This window comes from Xenopus laevis, chromosome 2L (assembly GCF_017654675.1).
Source record: "Xenopus laevis strain J_2021 chromosome 2L, Xenopus_laevis_v10.1, whole genome shotgun sequence".
Lineage (NCBI taxonomy): Eukaryota > Metazoa > Chordata > Amphibia > Anura > Pipidae > Xenopus > Xenopus laevis.
The window spans coordinates 179,857,378-179,878,346 of NC_054373.1; the positions used below are offsets into that span (position 1 = coordinate 179,857,378).

The 20,969-nt window shown below is 45.5% G+C and overlaps 2 protein-coding genes across 8 annotated transcripts in view; one reads left to right on the forward strand and one right to left on the reverse strand.

Moving 5' to 3' along the window:
- The window catches only part of numa1.L (nuclear mitotic apparatus protein 1 L homeolog), a 30,840-nt gene extending 16,642 nt beyond the window's left edge, over nt 1–14,198 (reverse strand). For 6 of the 7 annotated variants that reach the window (XM_018247809.2, XM_018247808.2, XM_018247805.2 and 3 more), the window contains exons 1-9: nt 14,041–14,198; nt 5,041–5,127; nt 3,925–4,010; nt 3,603–3,685; nt 2,483–2,571; nt 1,862–1,942; nt 1,573–1,663; nt 861–993; nt 258–415 (exon numbers count right to left, since the gene is read on the reverse strand). In XM_018247809.2, the coding sequence (XP_018103298.2) occupies nt 258–415; nt 861–993; nt 1,573–1,663; nt 1,862–1,942; nt 2,483–2,571; nt 3,603–3,685; nt 3,925–4,010; nt 5,041–5,082 (763 nt within the window). In that variant the 5' untranslated portion in view covers nt 5,083–5,127; nt 14,041–14,198. Of the gene's footprint in view, nt 1–257; nt 416–860; nt 994–1,572; nt 1,664–1,861; nt 1,943–2,482; nt 2,572–3,602; nt 3,686–3,924; nt 4,011–5,040; nt 5,128–7,794; nt 8,160–14,040 lie in introns of those variants that run through there. The other variant, XM_041582743.1, reaches the window with a different exon arrangement.
- A 300-nt stretch (nt 14,199–14,498) lies between these two features.
- On the forward strand, nt 14,499–20,854 carry xndc1.l (Xrcc1 N-terminal domain containing 1 L homeolog; the record flags this gene model as incomplete). The annotated part of the gene is given in 10 exon segments (NM_001093580.1): nt 14,499–14,552; nt 15,168–15,238; nt 15,935–16,073; nt 16,834–16,989; nt 17,104–17,261; nt 17,930–17,985; nt 18,613–18,812; nt 19,195–19,282; nt 19,391–19,503; nt 19,970–20,854. Coding segments are annotated over 9 exon segments (1,179 nt in total). The 3' UTR covers nt 20,194–20,854.
- Between the last annotated feature and the right edge of the window lie 115 nt (nt 20,855–20,969).

The following is a 20,969-nucleotide window of genomic DNA, read 5'->3' on the forward strand; positions in this document are numbered from 1 at the left end:
AAGGAAATGAGAGAGGGGGGGTCACATCATGTTATTCTACTAAAAAGCTAGCACAAGTGTAAATAGAGATCATGTGACATTTGGTTACCATTAGGGCTTTGCACACAATTAGTCCTGTAGTAATTAAAATGAAAAACATACAGCAGCTCCATATGCATATATAAATAAACATAGGAGGAATGTGCTGTGCTTGTGTCTCTGGCTTACAGATGAGGAATTTATTTATATAGAGCTTTTAGAGGGGTAAATCCACTGACCTTTCTCTGCCAGGTGTTTGTGGTTCTGTGCCAGCTCTACCTCTAGTTCATCTCTGCATTCCCGCACTTCACTCAACTGCTTCTTCAGGCGCCTCATCTGGAACTGAGGGGTGTGCAGTACTTCAATCATTGGGGAAGATGGGGCGTCTGCTGGTAAACTGTGGAACAGCAGAGTCAGGATAAAGCCTCAGTTTTGTAGCAAAAAGATAAAAAAACCTTGTTGCAAAGCACTTACACGTTTGCTGCATGCAGGCAGTGCCGAGATCTGACACACTGAACACAGTTTTACCTGTCTGCTAGAGCTGAGCACTACCCAAATGTACAGGAGTAAGGCCCTTGCAAGTCCAAGTGCAGGAGCATGAATGATAGGAGTCTCTCCTAAATAAACTTTCCAGAAGTGGGAATGACGGATTATTATAGAGTCACATGTTTCTATTGGGATCTATTTACTCAATGACACGAGTCTCCTACATGAACTTTCCAGCAGTGGGAATGATTATATTTCAGAGAAAAATAATCAAAGGAAGTGTGGAAACACCAGAAATAAAAAAATGTAAGTCAGGCCAAGACCTTCCTATTTATGAGAAGGAGCAGGATATTTACCTTTTTATAGTAGAGGAGGAAGCCACGCGATGCAGCTCCAGAAAGCGCACTTCAGTTTTCCGCCTGTGGGACATATAAGGAGACATGGCATCGGAGGAACCGGACGCATCGTCGCCTGAAGATGGAAAACGTGCTGCAGGACAAGGCGGCTCATTAGCAAGAGTAAGTGACAATGCAGGAAATGTATTAAAGGGGTTGTTCACCTTGGAGTTTACTTTTAGTATGATGTAGAGAGTGAGGCAATTTGCAATTGGTTTTCATTTTTTAATATTTGTGGTTTTTTAAATTATTCAGCTGCTCTCCAGTTTGCAATTTAAGCAATGTGGTTTCTAGGGTCCAAATTACCCTAGCAACTATGCACTAATTTGAATAAGAGACTGGAATATGAATAGGAGAGGCCTGAATAGAAAGATGAGGAATAAAAAGTAGCAACAACAAATGTGTAGCCTTTCAAAGCATTTGATTTTTAGATAGGGTCTATGACCACCAATTGAAAGCTGAAAAGAGTAAGAAGATAAATAATTCAAAAAAATATAAAAATTAGTCATTCTGTAAGATACAAAAAGTTAACTTAAAGGTGAATCACCCCTTTAATTATTGAGACATCAGTCCCAAGTGCAAAAATAAAGAACAGCTGAACATGCAGCTTGCATGCCCACAACATAGTTATTGAACATGAGCAAACAGCTTCCCATTACACATGCGGACTCACCTTTGCGCTGCAAGAAGTTTATAAGTTTGTCATCTAGACAGAGAGACTCTTCATTATCCAGTACAAAGCGCAAGATGGAGGCCAGCTCTGTCTGCAAGGGAACACAGTGTAAATGTTGGAGGCACAACATTTGGAAATGCAGAAATTCAGGATGAGAGTTGATCTTTTCAGATCTAAATAAGCGAATCAGAGAATGCAAATTCAATTCAGGAAAGAGCCGAGCCACAAGCGAAGCAGCCACTGCTCCCGTGATGTTAGGATTGTACCAGCACAATGGCAGGATCCTCACCTGAGTTTTATGATCAAAATCCTCAGATTTCTTTGGGTTTTTGGAACTCATGGTTGAGTAATAGAAGAGAAGGACGATAACCTGTGAGATATAAAGGAGTGCAGTTAGAATTGCTGAACTAAAGACACCCAAACTCTATAGCACAACTCAAATTAGACCAATGTCCTCATAATACATGTTAGTGTGTCCATTAAAGGTCACTACTTGCCTATTAGTTTACTGCAGTATTTTATTTTCTCTGCTGCTGAAATACATATTAGATGTTATACACAATATCTGGGACATATCAAACTAAAGCAACCAATAGATGCAGATCCTTTTGCCCAACAAGAGACTCCAGCCAATGGAAATAGTATATGGAACATTGAATATGTGAATGTGGCATGCTGGGAGAAAATAGCAGAAGAACCAAAGTTGCCCTGTGGGCAGTTCAAAGATTAGCCACTTACAGTCCTTTGATGCCAGAGCAATGATGTAGATCTTATGGACAGGGAAAGGCACCTACTAGCAGCTTCTGAACTACATTTTAGCCTAAGGTCAGCAATCCTTTAGATGGAGAGCCATGGGATGGATGAGAAAGAGAACGGGTCCTAAAGGACATTGAGAGCAGCCAGTAAATACCTTTGAGAATTCCAATTCCAGGTTTTCCCCCTGCAGAATCTTCTGCCATTGTACCAAGTTTTCAGCTGAGGAGCCAGGCCGGCAATACTCTACAGGAGAGAATAAGTGACATTTACTCAGGATACAATAGGCTGGAGAAGCTCAGAAAAATGCCCTTAAAGGGAAACTAAAGTCTAAAAAAGAATAATGCTGTATGCAGAGCAGTTAGGGACTGTCTGAAGTTTCCTATCCACAGCAGTCAGAGCAAGTAAAACGAAGGAGGAATTTCACTGCATACAGTCAGGTTTCTTATAAAAATGGTAGACATTTTTTAATTAAAGTATATTGGCGATAGGTTTCTTTTCATTAAAGAAAGTAAAAATGTGATTTTTTTTTGCCTTTACATCCCCTTTAAGAGCAATGCCCATTCAATTGGCAACTAATAACTTGGGGTATAAAACAACCCGAACTGCCATGGGTATCAGTGCCAGTATCAGCAAGACTGAAGGGCATGTGATACATATGAGCAATTATTCCGATTTGCTAAGGGAAAGGGGCAAGTGATTGGTACATTACAACCTATCCAGCCAAGTGCAGCATTAAAGGGGTTGTTCACCATTAAAATTAACTTTTAGTATGACATGGACAATGATAATCTGAGACAAATTACAAATGGTGTTAATTTAAAAAATTTTTTGTGGTTTTACGGTAATTTTGCTTTTTATTCAATAGCCCTCCAGTTTGGAATTTCAGCAGCTTTCTGGTTGCCAGGGACCAAATTACTCTAGCATCCAGGCAGTGATTTGAATGAATAGGAGGGGCCTGAACACAGAGATGAGGAATGAAAAGTCACAAAGATAATAAAATTGTAAGATTACAGAGCCAAGTTTTTTTTGGCTGCCAGGGGTCAATGACCCCCATTTGAAAACTGGAGAAAAGAGGAAAGCAGATAATACAAAAGCTATAAAAAAATAAAATAATGAAGAATATCAGGAAGAGAAAGGGGCCGACATTACAGAGATTGGTACTTGGTGGAGGGTGTGTAACTCTCTCCAGGTGTGACCCCTCCCCCCCAAACACCCTCACCTGTGAACAGAACACAAAAGTCCCTAACCCTTCATGCCCCCCCATCTGATCTTACTTTGTAAAAAGGATCCCAGGAAGTTGAGCCGCTGCTCCGGATTCTGCTGTAGGACTGAAGTCGTTTCCTCCAAGTTCCCAGATCTGATAAGACAGAAAGAGCACATCATATAGAGTCAGTGAGCTGTATCTAGCCCCCCAATATTGTAGGACAGGGGTTTCCTATTAGTGGTTGAAGTTTCTGGCTGATCAGGGCAAGGTTGGGGGCAACCCACAATGTGGCTTAATCACTCCGAAGAATTAATGTAAAGGAAATGACACTTTCCTACACGGTTCATTATTTTAGTACCACTTTAACATACTGACTAGTCTGTAGTACTCACAATACGCCGACAACTTTCAGCAAAATGTTCAGATCCTGCAGCTGTGAGAATCTCTCGACTGGTTCATCCACCTTCAGACTGTTCACCTGCAGAGACAAGAGGGGGTGAGGGTAACAGAGCATTGATACTGAGACAAGAGGCTGGCACACCTAATTGGCATATCATGTCACTGTAGTGTGATGTAGGCTCTGTTGCTTTAAAACAATCTATCAATGGTCTATTTGCAGGGTATATAGTTACCAGCCTCGCTTCCCCTAGCAACCAGGCCCTTGAATACTAGAAAACAAATGAACAGGGGGAGGGGGACAGGCAAACTGCAATTAAATCAGTCACTGTGATTACACCAAGCAGTATACTAAGGGCTACTTTAAAGGTGAAGTAGGCTCCACCCACCTTATTGGGTGGGGCTAAGAAGAATAAAGATAAGAGACTGCTCACTGATAAGCGCGAATTCCAAGCTGTTTCCTATGGTGGCAGTGGGCTTAGACACGGGCAAATGAGACTTTATTCATAGGGATGAGCTGGATTAGTATATGTCCCCATGTTCCTACAACGCAGTTTACAGGCTACCTAATGCAATTTGTACACAGCTATATACAGGTATGAGACCCATTATCCAAAAAACTTGGGACCTGGTGTTTTCTAGATAAGGGATCTTTCTATAAATTGGATCTTCTTACCTTACGTCTACTAGAAAATCATATAAACATGAAATAAAGCCAATAGGCTGGTTTTGCTTCCAATAAGGATTAATTATATCTTAGTTGGGATCAAGTACAAGTTACAGTTTTATTATTATAAACGGGAACAATTATTACAATTGTTTAAAATGGAGCCTATGGGAGATGGCTGTCCCGTAATGTGGAGCTTTCTGGATAACAGAAAGTGTTTACCAATGTGTGGCATTGGTCAATTGGGGATGGGGTCACATACAAATGGGCCTATAGGTTACTTCTGTACCAGACTGTTGCATGCCAGGAATCAAGTATTCTCCATCTTTCTATTTCTTGTATCTAGGGGCACAGTTGGCACACTGCAGAAAATGATGCCTAATGTATCCTAAACATTTAAAGGGACAACAACATTTACATGATTATGTTTCCCTTTAATACTCACCCAGCAGATTAACGCTTCCATCTTGCCACTGTGTAACGCCATTTTGTTTCACTACTTTTCCCCCAGTTTCAGACTAATTGTAAGCTCCTAGGGCATAACATAGAGGCACGTGAATTACATAAAACGGGGTGCAGGCCCTATACACTCTACAGTAAGAAGAAACACAGAGGGCACCAACTGCACCAGCACTGGGACCCAGTGAGATTTGGGTCAGACTGTGGTACCTGTGAGTGAGGAATGGCCTGTGTATAAGAGCACACTGCCAGCTCCCATAACCGGTGACACAAAACTCTGCAATTATCCCTCACTGTAACCTGCAGTATTTATATCCTCCTATAACAGACTGTTTCAAAATCTTTATTATAAGTGTACTCTGTATTTATTATAATGACACTTGACAGTATGTGAAAGAACATGTGTCCAGTATGTGGCACCCATGGGTGTAGGCTGCTTAGGTGCATCTGTGCCAGTCAGTGGCAGGAACTTTATACAAGGGGAGAGGAATGATTTTTCCTTCAGTTGCTTCATCCTAACATGGGGCAGCAGGTTTAAGAAGCAGGGCACACGTCATGTTACTCGGGCACTGTAGCTTTATCCACAGAAAGATACTGGTTACCCCCACTGTGCTGCTAGTAAAGGGTTAAACCTACTGACATTCCTGAAGTTGAAGTGCCACAGAGAGGCAATGGTGAGTGATTGGCAGACACAATCCTAATGACTCCAATAAGGAGAGGACACACTGCATATTCCCAGGCTTTTAATCAGTCCCCAATGCCCTCCTTTAGGGTCAGGATAAACAGGCGGATTCGGAGAGATTAGTTGCCCGGCGACAAATCTGCTCTTCTTCGGGTTGACTAATCTCCCTGAACTGCCTTCCCTCTGGCTAAAATGTAAATCGCTGGCGGGAAGGCACGTTTTCCGAAGTTGCCTCACGAGGAAACTTCATTAAACAAAGCGCCGCATGTGCCTTCCCCCAGGCAATTTTCATTTTAGCCGGCGGAGGGCAGGGGGAAGGCAGTTTGTGGCGATTGTCACCCCAAAGAAGAGACTTGTCGCTGGGGGGCGACTAATGTCCCCGAATCTGCTCGTGTGGCCATACCCTTAAGGGGATGTTCACCTTCAAACACTTTTTTCAGTTCAGTTGGTTCACTAGAAAAATACTTTTTCCAATGACTTTCTTTTTTCTATTTGTGACCATTTTGCTTACATTGAATTGTAAAGTGTCATTTTTCACCTTCTAAAGCAACTCAGGGAGAGAGGTCGCCGACCCTGTAAACTGTTCTAAATTGATACATTTAGTTGATCCATTTCTTATCTTTGTCCCTGCTGAGCAGAATCCCTGAGTTTCATTACAGGCAGCTGTTAGAATTGATACAATATTTGCTAATATTCCAGAGCTGCTGCTGAGAAATGTATCAACTCAATGTATAAACTAAATGTATCAATAATTGTAGCAAATTGTAACAGTTCAGAGTCTGCACCTGGATCACTGAGCTGCCAGACAAACGCCAGAGACACGAACATTAAATGTTAAACTTCAATTGTGGGAAAACAATAAAAATTAAGAGATGGAAAGTAAAAAAAGACATTGTTTATAATGAACAATATGAAAATAAATGGAAAAAAAAAGTGTTTGGAAGGTGAACAACCCTTTAACTACATTTCCCAGCATTCCTCATTGGGCTGCTGGAGTGAGTAGTACAGGATTACGATCATGCCTGTGTGCAGAAGGTTATTGCCCCAGGGATACATTGTGGCATCACTTGCTAATCTCCCAGCGACTCTGTAACAAAGGGCAAGTTACACAGATCAACTCCCAGTCACATATCAGCGGCAGATAAGGGAGGTCACTGCAGCTGCACTCGGGGTATTTATATGGATCACCTGTGTGATTAATACATATATTGCTAGTGCTGTGGGATAGGATGGTGCTGTATAAATACATATTATCATTATTATCCCCAGAACATTGTGAACATAGTGGAAATGAAACCTCTCAACCAAATGGCCAAATAAATTCAGATCACAGCTGATAGAGAGCCCCTCTAGTGGAACTCAAGCTCCTCCCCCACCTGATAGAGAGGAGGGGCTTCAGCATTGCACCTGTGACTGTAGATTGACATTCATCCCTGGGCCGGGCCCATACACTGCTCACACACTGGCCCATACACTGCTCACACACTGGCCCATCCACTGACCCATCCACTGACCCATCCACTGGCCCATCCACTGGCCCATCCACTGGCCCATCCACTGGCCCAATCCACTGGCCCATCCACTGGCCCATCCACTGGCCCATCCACTGGCCCATCCACTGGCAGCACTAAACTCTCATGGAGGGAAAGATACGGCAGCACTGGCGCACAAGGGGTTACACACACAATCCTCCTATTACACAATACAAACGGTTACTCATAGTACAGACAGACCGATATACTCAGGGAAGCAAAACTCACAGCACTTCAGTTGTTACTCCAATTCCCAACATCCTCATCCAACAACTCCCACCAATTAGATGTCTGCTCCTCAGATGAACATTAACCAGATAAACATTAACCCCTGCAACACCCAGTCACAAAGTGGCAGAGAAGAGACACAGAACCGTAGCCAACTTTACATGGCACCGTGCCCAGAAGCTTTAACTAGCCGCGGCTCCTCCCCCCAGGCCCCACATTAAGCACCGGAGCAAGCGCCTCTGTACAACATTCCTCAGCCTGGAACTCAAATATCCAATAATAGAAGAGTTTAACTCACATGAATCACTTGGGCTGAACTGTATCATGTGCTGGGGGGGGGGCACTGGTATCAGAGTCACCCGGGAGAGGAGCTGACAGTGTGGCCCTAAGCGCAGCCAGTGAAGTGGCCGAGTGTCTCCCCAAGTCCCAGGGAAGGCTCCATGGCAGCTCAGCTTGTATTTACATGCCAACTCCCAGCATGCTCTGGGGCAGTGACACGCTGTCATGTGGCTGGGAAGGCCCAGGGAGACGAGGAGTTTGGTTGCATTGGAGTCACAGGGAGTAGTGCAGGGAGTCACAGGGAGTAGTACAGGGAGTAGAGAGCGGCTGATAAATCATTAATCTGCTTCTCTGTGCCTGGGGCTCAATGTGCAGCTCATCCGGCCAACAGCAGCCGTACCCCCACAGCTCCCACCCACGGTTCTCACTCACGACTCCCACCCAACACTGGGGGTCTCGTGACATGTGACACACTCACTGGGGGTCCCTGGAGCAGAGAGCAGGTGTCACATAAAAACACAGTTATTTATTGCCCAGGGAGAGGGACATGCTCAGCATTGTTACTCAGTCAGGCAGAAATAACAAATATGTGATGTATTCACACCCATAGAGCACGGCATGGAGCACTATTGCACCGCTAACAATCATCTGTGGAGAAATCAATAGGGGCTGGGGAGGAAGTTAATTAAAGGGACGGCATCAGGATTTACTATCCTAGTGTTTGACCCTATACTGTGCTTGCTCTGTAGGGCTGATCTCAAAGCTGGAGTCTGGGGGGGGGGGGTTGTAAGTAGAATGGGGACCTCAGCCAACAACACTACAACAGGACCAATGCAGCTTGATATGAGGGCATCAAGTATTCACATAGATCCTAAGCATGGATATGAGGGGGGGGGGGTGACTTAATAGGTCCTCAGGCTGGGGGCAGGACACCCAAACTACCCCCCAGTCACTTTGAATAAAGGATTGTGCAGGCAGTTATCATTTATTTATATAGCGCCGACAAGATACCCAGTGCTTTACCTTCGTTATAACAAACAAGGAATAAATGGAGGATAACAGACAAGGGTTACAGAGTACAGTAGGATTAGAGGGCACTACAAATTAGAGTTTACTAACTAAAGTTTAGGGTACAATTGAGACATTAGGATTTTAGAGACAATTTTGTGATTTGTGATACAGCAATGATCACCGAAACTCTCCTGCACGAGACTGCACCAGCACTTCAATTCAAATTATAGGGTGGCAATTGTAGGGTTACGTCCCCTGCCCACAAAACACCATTCAGTTGAATGCCCAAAGGACGAAGACAATATATTGTAATGCAGTTTATATCAGCTGAGAAGCACCTGCACCCTCCCCTACACAATTACTAAATAGTCACAGCTCTTACTGCACTTCATGTGCCCGAGGTTCTCTCCCCATGGACTGCGACTGTCTATAAATAATATCCCAATACAGTCACAAAGACAAGGAGAGACATGATACGGGACAACCACAACAAACATGCTGATGCCAGTGGCTAGTCAGGTCATTTGTTGCCACAAACAATCCCTCGGGGGTACAAGGCTACTGAGCACAGCTGATGCAACAGGAATGCAAATTAAACACAAATGAATGAGACTTCCACTGCACCTCTCACTCTGTAGCCTTTGCTTCTTCTATAACACATGCTCCACATTGAACCCGAGGGTTGCCATACAGCTGAACAGGAGGATCCTTTATACAGACAAGCTGTTCTGCATCTCATACACGTTCCTTCTACACTGGGGCAATTTCCAGGGTGGCACACGCCCAAAAAACCCTAATATTTCCCATGGGTGCAGCTACCCCGGCACAGCAGCACAGGGAGGAGGCTAACAATGCTGTTGAGAGCGTTATGTACTAAGCAGCAGGTGCCAGTACATCTCATTCATTGCTGCCCTATCTGACTGGGGCACCTGCATGGGCAACTCACAATACATAACGGCAGCAGCCTATAAGTTTCAATTATCCCCATATCATCCTCTCCAGCATAAAAACAACAGTCTCCCCTTCCAAGCAATCAGAAGAGCAGGACACAGTGCAGCCCCTAAAATAAACAAGTCCAGATATTGTTTTGTTTTCAGAAATGTAAAGATTATATATATATATATATATATATATATATATATATATATATATATATATATATATATATATATATATATATACATACATATATATATATATACATACATATATATATACATACATATATATATATATATATATACATATATATATACATATATATATATATATATATATATATATATATACACATACATACATATATATATATATATATATATATATATATATATATATATATATATATATATATATATATATATATATATATATACACACATACACATATACATACACATATATATATACATATATATAATCCTCCAAAGTAGAAACCGCACCCTCAGGACATATGAATATATAAGTACTTTATTAAAGAAAAAACTAACGTTTCGGCTGTATCACAGCCTTTGTCAAAGTCACATATACATTTACATCCTACCCCTATATACACAGTACTGTGTAAAACATAAAAAAAAAAAAAAATAGAATACAGACCAATTAAAAAGTTGCTTAGATTTGGTCATTCTATAACATACTAAATTTTTACTTAAAGGTCAACCACACTGTAAAATCCCACTTAATGTTTTTCAGGGGACCAGAAAAAATGGTGTAAAGTGCTTAAAAGATGAACATCCCCTTTATACCCCCACGTTACACCCTACAAAAGTTACAGAAATATAAAAACCAACAGATTTATCATCCCTTCAGGCGCCGACACAAAACTAAGAGAGGAAACAATGTTTCAGCAAAATCAATAGGAGTTTCTTAGAGCATCAGCCAAAGCAAATGGGTCTTCTCCCCAAAATCCCGGGGGTGGGTTAGTTACTCAAGGCCCAGGAGCAGTAACTCTGCACAGACACAGTAAGAGCTCTTACACACGGCCGTTCCGACCTGCGCTCCCCTGCGTTCCGTTTTTTGGCGTTCAGCCGCAGGGGAGCGCAGGAATAGACGCAAGTCATTATTTGAAATGGGGCTGTACTCACTCAGGCGCGTGTAGGCGCCGAACGCAGGAAAAATGCAGCATGTTGCATCTGAACCTGCGTTCGGCGCCTACACGCGCCTGAGTGAGTACAGCCCCATTTCAAATAATGACTTGCGTCTATTCCTGCGCTCCCCTGCGGCTGAACGCCAAAAAACGGAACGCAGGGGAGCGCAGGTCGGAACGGCCGTGTGTAAGAGCCCTAGGTTATGGGTCATACCCCACAACCAGAGGCCAAGGGCCCAGCTAAATTTTGCAAGGATTTTTGGGAGCTATTGTATATCTTTCAACACCCCTGTAAGTAAGAAACATGGAGATAATCACAAAGGACAGATGGGACAGAATTGCTATAAACAAAGAAATAACATATCCTCATTTGCATATTCTATAAAGTCTGAGTCCCCCCAGTGAAATAAACTGGTGAGGTTTCTTTTGTGCTAGTGCCGCCCTTCTGAAAGATCAGCCTATGGAAAAGCGCGGTCAGCTTTAACTTACCCTTTGCCTGGTGCCCCTAGTGCAGTTTTACATTCAAACATAAAGATGTGAAGTTTTACTGCACGGCACATGCCCAATATAAGGTGTATGCCAGCACAGCACTATCCATGGGCAGGTACAGAGAACAATTTATATCACTTGGGGGGGGGGCTGTTTAACATACATTCACCTGAATATACCTGTTGGTCTGCCCTGGTGTTTATTATGGAGCAAATAAAAGTGCCCCGCGGTCACTCATGGGTTTAGTTGATTTGTCACCATTCAATGTCCTTTACACATCATGACTGCCCAGTGGGGTCTGCCTTTACTGGTTTTCATGAACAAAGCAATAGATGTGTCTATAGTAATGAGTCAAATCAACTGGACTTTTTCTTTAAAGGAGAAGGAAAGGTTAAAACTAAGTAAGCCTTATCAGAAAGGTCCATCTAAATATACCAGTAAACCCCCAATGTAATGCTGCTCTGAGTCCCCTGTCAAAAGAAACACTGCATTTCTTTCCTTCTATTGTGTACTCATGGGCTTCTGTATCAGACTTCCTGCCTTCAGCTTAAACCTCATTGCCCTGGGCAAGAGCATGCTCAGTTTGCTCCTCTTCCCCCTCCCTCCCTTCTCTACTGTAATCTGAGCCCAGAGCAGGGAGAGACTCAGGCAGGAAGTGATGTCACACCACATTAATACTGCAGCTACTATCCTAAACAAACAGAGAGTTTCTAGAGCTTTTTACTCAGGTATGGTAAAACATTCTACAGAATAAATATAGCATTCTAGCTTGCACTATTGCAGCTAATCTATTGGCAATAAAATGCCTCCGTAGCTTTCCATCTCCTTTAAAGGCGTTTCACTAGTCATCAGACTGGCTTTGTCAATTCAGAATGTCCTGTACACAATGGTTCTGCTTATATACCCTGGGCTCTTTCCCCCAGTCCAGCACCCTGGGCTCTTTCCCCCAGTCCAGCACCCTGGGCTCTTTCCCCCAGTCCAGCACCCTGGGCTCTTTCCCCCAGTCCAGCACCCTGGGCTCTTTCCCCAGTCCAGCACCCTGGGCTCTTTCCCCCAGTCCAGCACCCTGGGCTCTTTCCCCCAGTCCAGCACCCTGGGCTCTTTCCCCCAGTCCAGCACCCTGGGCTCTTTCCCCCAGTCCAGCACCCTGGGCTCTTTCCCCCAGTCCAGCACCCTGGGCTCTTTCCCCCAGTCCAGCACCCTGGGCTCTTTCCCCCAGTCCAGCACCCTGGGCTCTTTCTCCCAGTCCAGCACCCTGGGCTCTTTCCCCAAGTCAGCACCCTGGGCTCTTTCCCCCAATCAACATAATGTGTTTAGTATAATCAGCATGGGGTCAGAGACTCATGGAGACAAGGTGCTGATGGCATTAGTATAATTGTAGCCACGAGGTGTTAAGGTGGCCATACACTATAAGATCTGCTCATTTAGTAAGCAGATCTTAACCCAATATACCCACCAAACACAGGGTGATATCTGGTTAATTTGATCACCTCGATCACCAAAAATAAATCAAACCTGCCTGATTAATATCTGGCCTGATATCAATGAGGGAGACCCGTTGGAACGCCCCATAAAAGGGCAGATAAACGGCTGAATTGGACTAAAGGACTGATATCCGCAGCTTTAATGTGCCTGTGTGTATGGCCTCTATTATTGGGACAACAGCAGTGTTTGTGGCAGACAATAGGGGTCACACCCCCCCACCTCCGTGTTCAAACTTGGTTTGACCCCTCTTTTGAACCAACCCTCCCCCTGTCCAGGATGTAAACTTGTCTGATTGATTTGTTACAGTAGAACAGGGATCCCAACCTTTGGAACCCGTGAGCAACATTCAGCAGTAAAAGGAGTTGGGGAGCAACACAAGCATGAAAAATGTTCCAGGGTGCCAAATAAGGGCTGTGATTGGCTATTAGTAGCCCCTATGTGGATTGTCAACCTACATTGAGACTATTTGTCAGTACATCTGTTTTTTATACAACTAAAACTTGTCTCCAAGCCTGGAATTGAAAAATAATCATCTGCTTTGAGGCCACTGGGAGCAACGTCCAAGGGGTTGGAGATCAACATGTTACTCACGAGCTACAGGTTGGGGATCACTGCAGTAGAAATACAATGACCTGGATGAAGCTTCTCAGACAAAGTAATGGATGAAGTTCTTCCATCACTCACATTATCACATAGGAATTTACAAAAGGGAAACTTCCCCTTTAACCAGAGCTGCTGTGACCAATTGCAGGGAGGCAGAAGAAATGAGGAGGGGCACAGGGGGGTCGTGGTTATATTGAACAACACAGACCCCTCCTGCCCCCACTACTGTATCCCACAGACTCCCCCACTAATGACTAATAATCTTATGTCTTCTATACAGTCACAACCGACAGTGCAGGTTATACAGCTGACTCCACCCCCCCCGCCGGGCACCGCCAGTCCAACCCACAGCTTTATCCTCACACTTGTACTTGTCATTCCTCCTACACCCCAATAGCCACCGGCCCTCCTGCTCCTCCTGCCCCACGTCACCCGCAGGGCCCTCCTGTCTCTACTCTCTCATCACAGGGCCACACTCAGCTCCCAGTGGCACCACAGAGCCCCAGACTCAGTACCACACACAGCGCCCTGGGCTCAGTACAGACAAACATAAAATCTCCAGGCCGGACGGAAGCCCCAGTGACTCACCTTTAGCCGGTGCCGCTCCCCCGCTGCCTGTAATTCCCTCCCCGACGCGAAATCAAAAATTAATTTCTACCTACGAAGGATTCAAACAAAATCGCCGCCCACTGCTCTGTCCGCCATTGGCTGCCGTATAACTGCGCGCGCGTCCTAACGCGCATGATGAAACTGACACGCACCTGCGTGTCACGCCTCTTTTTCCATCCCATCTTGCTGGGCCAAAATGGAGTGGGGGCGGGGCTGGGCCAAAACGGAGTGGGGGCGGGGCAGAGCCGACAGTAATAATGTAAAATGAGCCACGGGAAGCTAAGGTTGCTCTTCAGAACTACATGTCCCACCATGCCACCAGTTCTTTATGGGGAGGCTGTTTCTTAGAATTGATCAAAACTCTGATGTCGGATTTTATTGGCCCCTCCCATTGATTCTCTTCTTCCGGTGACGTATGTAGGGAATGCAGGGAGGCAAACGCGGGAAATTCAGGTATTGAGGAAGAGGACGGAGTACCTGCTGTCTCTATGGTAACGATTTTGCCTTTGCAGGGGGTTAAATTGGGTGGGTCCGATCAGTGTAAGGGGAGGCCTTAGTGAATCGGTGATGGGAAGTGGTTTCTGCGCCCTAAGACTTAAATAGAGATTTCTATATGTCCCGCCTCTTATTATCTGGTTCACTTGTAAGGATGGAACAGTAAGCCACGCCTCCTTGTGTTACACTGACCCCTAGTGGGGATCAGAGCAACTGACTCATCATAGAGTTTAACTTTTGTGTTACACTGACCCCTAGTGGGGATCAGAGGAACTAACTCCTTTATATAGTGACTTGTGTTACACTGACTCCTAGTGGGGATCAGATGAACTGACTCCTCATAGAGAGACTTCTGTGTTACAGTGACTCCTAGTGGGGATCAGAGGAACTAACTCCTTTATAGAGTGACTTTTGTATTACACTGACTCCTAGTGGGGATCAGAGGAACTAACTCCTTTATATAGTGACTTGTGTTACACTGACTCCTAGTGGGGATCAGAGGAACTGACTCATCATAGAGAGACTTTTGTGTTACTGACACTTTTCCTTTCAGTTCTGACTGATTTTAGTTCCTTCTGATACAAATATTTGTGTAAATGTTTTTGTTTCAGAGCTGGTTCCGGGGCAGAATCCCCTGATGGCCCCCATTACAATCAAGCACATTGTGTCCTTCAGCTCACAGGTACATTGGCCAATTCAGATGATGAAACAATTTATATCCCAGTATATTTATCAGGGAAACTCCTGATTTCTTGTGCATTTAACCCTTTCTTTTAGTCCTTCGTGTGTAACTTGTGCCATCGCTCAGAGTTCTGGGCTGACTTGTTGCTTTGGGTCAGGCCCAGTATAAGGAGGGAGAAGTTGTGCCGTTCATTACGGCTCATTAAAAAAACTCCTCATTGGGGATTCTCTGTGGCCGGTACCATAAAAGTGTTGGGTTTATTTGGACCAGGGCCTTGAGGTGAGAAACTTGCTTAAAGCACTAGCACCCACTAGTGGCCAGGGGCAGTGGTGAATGTAAGAAATTCTAGTGTTTTTTCTGAAGCACTAGTTGTCGGATGGCCCCACATTCAAACACGTGTGCCGTTACCATGGGAATGTCAGGTCCATTCACACACAACATTACAGGAATTTTGTTCCATTGCAAGTGTTGGTTGTGTCCGTTCCCTTAATGTTGTGTCTGTATCCCGGGTTCCTAGCGCATCATTTGGAGCCACACGCAGTTCCCACAATATCCACTAGGTGTCAGTAAGGGACAGTAAAGCCCAAAAAGAAGGCAGTTGTGGTTAATACTTGCCCCCTGATACCGGCCCAGACCCCGTGTTCCTGATCCTGTTGCACCAACGTTCCTCTCATGACTCTGATGCTTCTCCCACAGGATCCCAAACACCCGGCGGAAAATCTCCTGAGTGAGAGTTCGTTGCTGCCCTGGCTGATCTCCTCCCGGGAGCGGAGTGGGTGCCTGAGGGTGGAGCTGCAGCTGGAGAAGGCGAGTCACATCGCTTACATTGATATCGGTAATTCCCGGGCGTTCTTGTAAAATATAAGCACATTATAAGTTACCGAGAAGTCCCATGGCCAGATAAAAGCACAAGGCTGAAAGTCATGGAACTCAGAGGTGACATCACTAAGCTCCGATTAGAACTGATGACATCACTGAGCAGCGTTTATAAGGATATAATTTACAGGATATTCATGGCTCTTGTGTATTCTATATACATATATATGATGCATGACAATCCTATCCTGTAAATTATATCCTTGTAAACGGTGCTTAGTGATGTCATCAGTTCTAATCGGAGCTTAGTGATGTCATTTCTGTCGCATGACTCACTGAAACTTGTGTATTAAAATAAATAAAGTACCCCCTGTTGCAAAATATAAGGATATTAGTCCTCACCTTAGAGTTTCATGCCCTGTTTAAAGGCACTCGGCCTTCAGCCTCATTATCATCTTTACATGGTCATGGAGCTCCTCGGGGAGGCATATTAATATTATTGGGATGCCTACATCCTTATATTATATCTCCTTGTATTAGGGGTGCATTATTTACTATATATAGGGGGTTCATCATTCAGATCAAAAAAGAGTGTGGGGGAGGGGAATGGGCTGTAGCTGAAGGTACTGAGGGGCCTGGGCAGAGATCCAATTAGTACCAGTGGTTTATCAAAGAGACCAATGGGCGGAGCTTGTTGCTCGTAGCCTAGGGGGCGCCATTTTGGGAAGCAGAAGCTACAGACACTGGTACCTGCAGGTTCTGATTCTTCTCTCTGACAGGGAATTGCGGTTCTGCCTTGGTGCAGATTGATGTGGGTCGCTCCAGTTGGCCTTTGGACAGACCCTACGTGACTCTGCTCCCCACCACCACCCTCATGTCCCCCGCAGATTCCAAGCAGAGCAGGAACCCCAATGGGGTGCGGATGTTCAAGAAAGGTGAGGAGCAGGGTTGGGGGGATGAGCAGGGTTGGGGGGAGGGGTATTGCGCTATTGCACCTAATTGGCAGCTGTAGCTTCTGCCCCTCCCACTGTGTGTTGTTCTTGGCACAGGGGACTTTCTGGCCGACGTCAGGGCGGAGCTGTGGGACCGCGTGCGGATAAGCGCCAGTCAGCCCTTCAATAAGCGACAGTTATTCGGCCTCTCCTTCATTCGCTTCCGATCTGCTCTGGATGAGGAGCAACAGGACAACGAGGAGCAGCGGCATAAGGTGATGAGTAGGAATATACCAAATCCAGGATTTAGTTTAGAATTCAGGATTTAGGCCAAATTCAAATCCTAATTTGCATATGTAAATTAGGATTTGGTTTGTATTCAGCCAAATCTTTCACAAAGAATTCAGGGATTCAGCCGAACCCAAAATAGTAGAGTTGGTGCATCCCTAGTAATGAGTGTTCCATGTGTCATCATGTAATCAGCCAACCTCACTCACACTGGCACCCGGGCATCAGCCCATTGGCACCCCCACTGCACCCATGAACCATTATCCTTGGGGTTCTGGGAGTTGTAGCCCTCAGACAGCGCTACGGTACTGCCTTTCCATTTCTGCCCCCAGTGGTTATTGGTTCCTGTGCTGTAACCAGTTATTTCCCTTCTGCTTGTGGCCTGAATCCCTCCCACCGACCCTTCATTACTGACAATCGTGTGATGTTCCCTCTAATGTAAAATGTATGAGCGAAGGTGGGAATAAATGCGAAATCTTGTGTTTTCATATGAAATGTATCAGCTGAGAGGGAACAGCCGTGTGGTTTTGGCTTTATATTTCCTACAGGATTGTTTTTGGGTTCATTGGGCAGATAAAGGGGTGCATGCTTAAGACTGGGGGAGGGGGGCAGAAACTCCTAACTGAATATTTAATGGTTCTGTTTCTTCACACAGAGTGAGGATCCCCCCAAGAACAAAACTCTCGGCTCACAGACCCCCCGACATACAGAGTAAGGAGTCGTCCATTGGGCCAGTAGAACTGTAATACTAAGGGCCCGGGGCAGTCAGTTCCAGGGGCCCCTGATTTATTTAATGAAAGGGATTTATCTGCTCACAGTACAGACGTTTGACCACCAGGTACCCCAATACTGTGACAATAGTGAGCCAGCAGGTAAGTGGGAGAGAGACAGTTCAGCCAATCAGAGCAAAGAAACAGCATAACATTCATATCATAGAAACACTGAGTGCTGAGTATTTATATGGGATTATAAAACTCTACTGCTGCTTCAGCTCTCAGGGGATTTGTAGTTGTGCAACAGCTGTAGGTATTTGTAATACAACATGAAGAATGATTGCATGAAGAATGGAGGGAGGAAAAGCGGGGTAGATACAAGGAGCCGCCTCCCAGGAGGGGTAGTGGGATAGAGGCATTGGGTGGATACAGAGCAGTTCTATGGCAGCGACCCTTGGGGACCCCTGAAGGGCTGATTAGAGGGGTCACAGACAGTAAAGGGTCGTTATGAGTCTTGCTCCATGTGGGCCCCTGCATGTACTTTAGCTCCCCGTTATTTACATTACGGATTTACCTCATCACTCAGAGACGGGGCAATAGATTTTCGTTTTTTCCCTTTGTCTAGGAGCCCCCCAGAGGCAGAAGGGCAGAAGAGCAAAGACCAGTTGCCCCCCAGTATCATTTCTCCCCGTGTTGCCCCCCCAAACTCTCTGAGTCGCACGGCACGCATGGTCCTGACTGCAGCCAAGTCTCGCAAGCGCCGATTCCCAGACACAACCCCCCCAGTCCTGCCTTCACTCCACATGCTGGGAGAAAAGAGCAGCGGTAAATCCTCCATATTCAACTAAATTTGACAGGCCCAGGGCCAGTGGCCCCTCACTATTCTGGGGCCCAGATTATCATACATTTACCTCTCTGGGGGTAAAAGCCCATAATGATCATGTAATTGCACCGGCAGCACCAGCACATTTATGACTCCGCCCTCCCATTCCCTCCCTCAAAACCCCGCCCCTTCCAGTGAGGAATATTGCCCACCCCCCTCAGCCTTCCTCACATCCAGGTTCACCCCCTAACTATAAACAGGGACGTTCTAGGGGTACATTTGTACATATAGTGTGAATATCCGGGGGCCACTCTCCATTCCATGGGCACCAACTGTCACCCACCCATCAGTGATACTCCACTTCCCCTTGTGTTTTTTCCACAGGCTTCAGCCCCCCTCCCACCCCCCCACAGGAGGAGCCCAGGAAGCCGCATGGCAGGAGGAGACTGAGGATGGAGCCCCCCCCGGGGAGGTAAAGACTTTATGTGCCAATAATACTCCAAAGCCAAGACCATGTTTGCGTGTCATACAGTGATGTCATTGAGTACAGACCAATAGCAACTCTTTGTCTCCGTTTCAGGGCGCGAGGTCCAGTACTGGAGAGACAGGCAGCTGAGTTGGGGGGCAGTAACCCTGGGATACAGAGAGCAGCTGAGAAACAACATGACTGCAGCAACTGCCCCATATGTGGAGGTGAGGGGTTATGTGGGATTGGCTGCATTCTTAAAGGGCAACTTCTCCCAATGTCCATTCATTATATATAACAGTATGTCTGACCGTTATATTCCCTGCACTGCTGCTTCTCACTCCTAAAACTTAATTGTTTCAAGAGTTAGAACCAGAGAACAGAAAGGGATAAACTTCCTTCAAGTGGAACCACCTTTCCATTTCACTCTCATATGCACTGACAGTGGTGGAGGATGCGGGATTTCTAGTGGCCGCTACTGAGTAACCCCGAACCTCATAACCGTACAGACACTTTCTCATTGGCTAGTTTCACACTGTCCTGTGTTCCTATTGGCTGTCCCCTTCTTATCCACCCCTTGAATTCTTTCTTCCTTTACTCTTGCACCCCCCCATTGCCATGTTATTAGCTCCCCTGTCCCAGATGAGTGTGTATATATATGTATATAAGCAATTCTGTCGTCTCACCCCACAGGATACTTCCAGCTGCATTACCTTCCCTTCCATGCCGCCACGTGTGGGGAGGAGCCTCCTGCCAGAGTCATTACTGTGTCTTCATCAGACGATTCTTCCGACGACGACGTCAACAAAAACTTTATTGTTCCTGAGCAGCCGGACTCCCGGGTCTCCTGCCCCATCTGTGGCTTTTACTTCCCCAGCTCCGAGATACAGATTCATGCCAACACCTGCGGGGAATAGTCACCGACATGTACCACCGGATCCTCCTGAGTGTGGCTCTGCCCCTGATCCCGCCCACAGTGAATGACTCCTCCTGAGTGTGGCTCTGCCCCTGATCCCGCCCACAGTGAATGACTCCTCCTGGGTGTGGCTCTGCCCCTGATCCCGCACAAAGCACCTGGCTCCTCCTGGGTGTGGCTCTGCCCCTGATCCAGCCCACAGCATCTGACTCCTACTGGGTGTTGCTCTGACACTGATCCCGCCTGCAGAACCTGACTCCTCCTGTCAGACCAATCACAGAGGAAAATAATGATCTCCCCAGACTATAATCTGATCCATATTATCATGAGGCTGCTGGCTGGCCCCTCGGAACCCACTTTCTAATTAGAGGATCCGTATTTATGTTTATAGGATAATGAGGGAAATCACACACGGACATCACTGGATTAAATTTAGGGTTTTATTTAGGATTTATTCACTTTATAGAACCCTTTTTTTTATTGTTTCAGCTCTGATCATGGGAGGAGTCTCTGTATTTGTTCCTAATGGATCCTGGGCCCTTTACATTCAGGGGCCAATTGTTTATTTTATTCCCTGTTAGCCTGAACTGTAGCTCCCAACAATGATCATCATAAACACTTTCTGACCTGCCAAATATAAATATACATGTATTATTGTTACACACACGGCTGATTCCTTGATTGATAGGTACCCCAATGCTGTGTCTGAGTGATATTAAAGGGGAAATATCCCTCCTGTGTGACATTCGCTCAGTCAGTTGGGGGGTATGTAGTAAG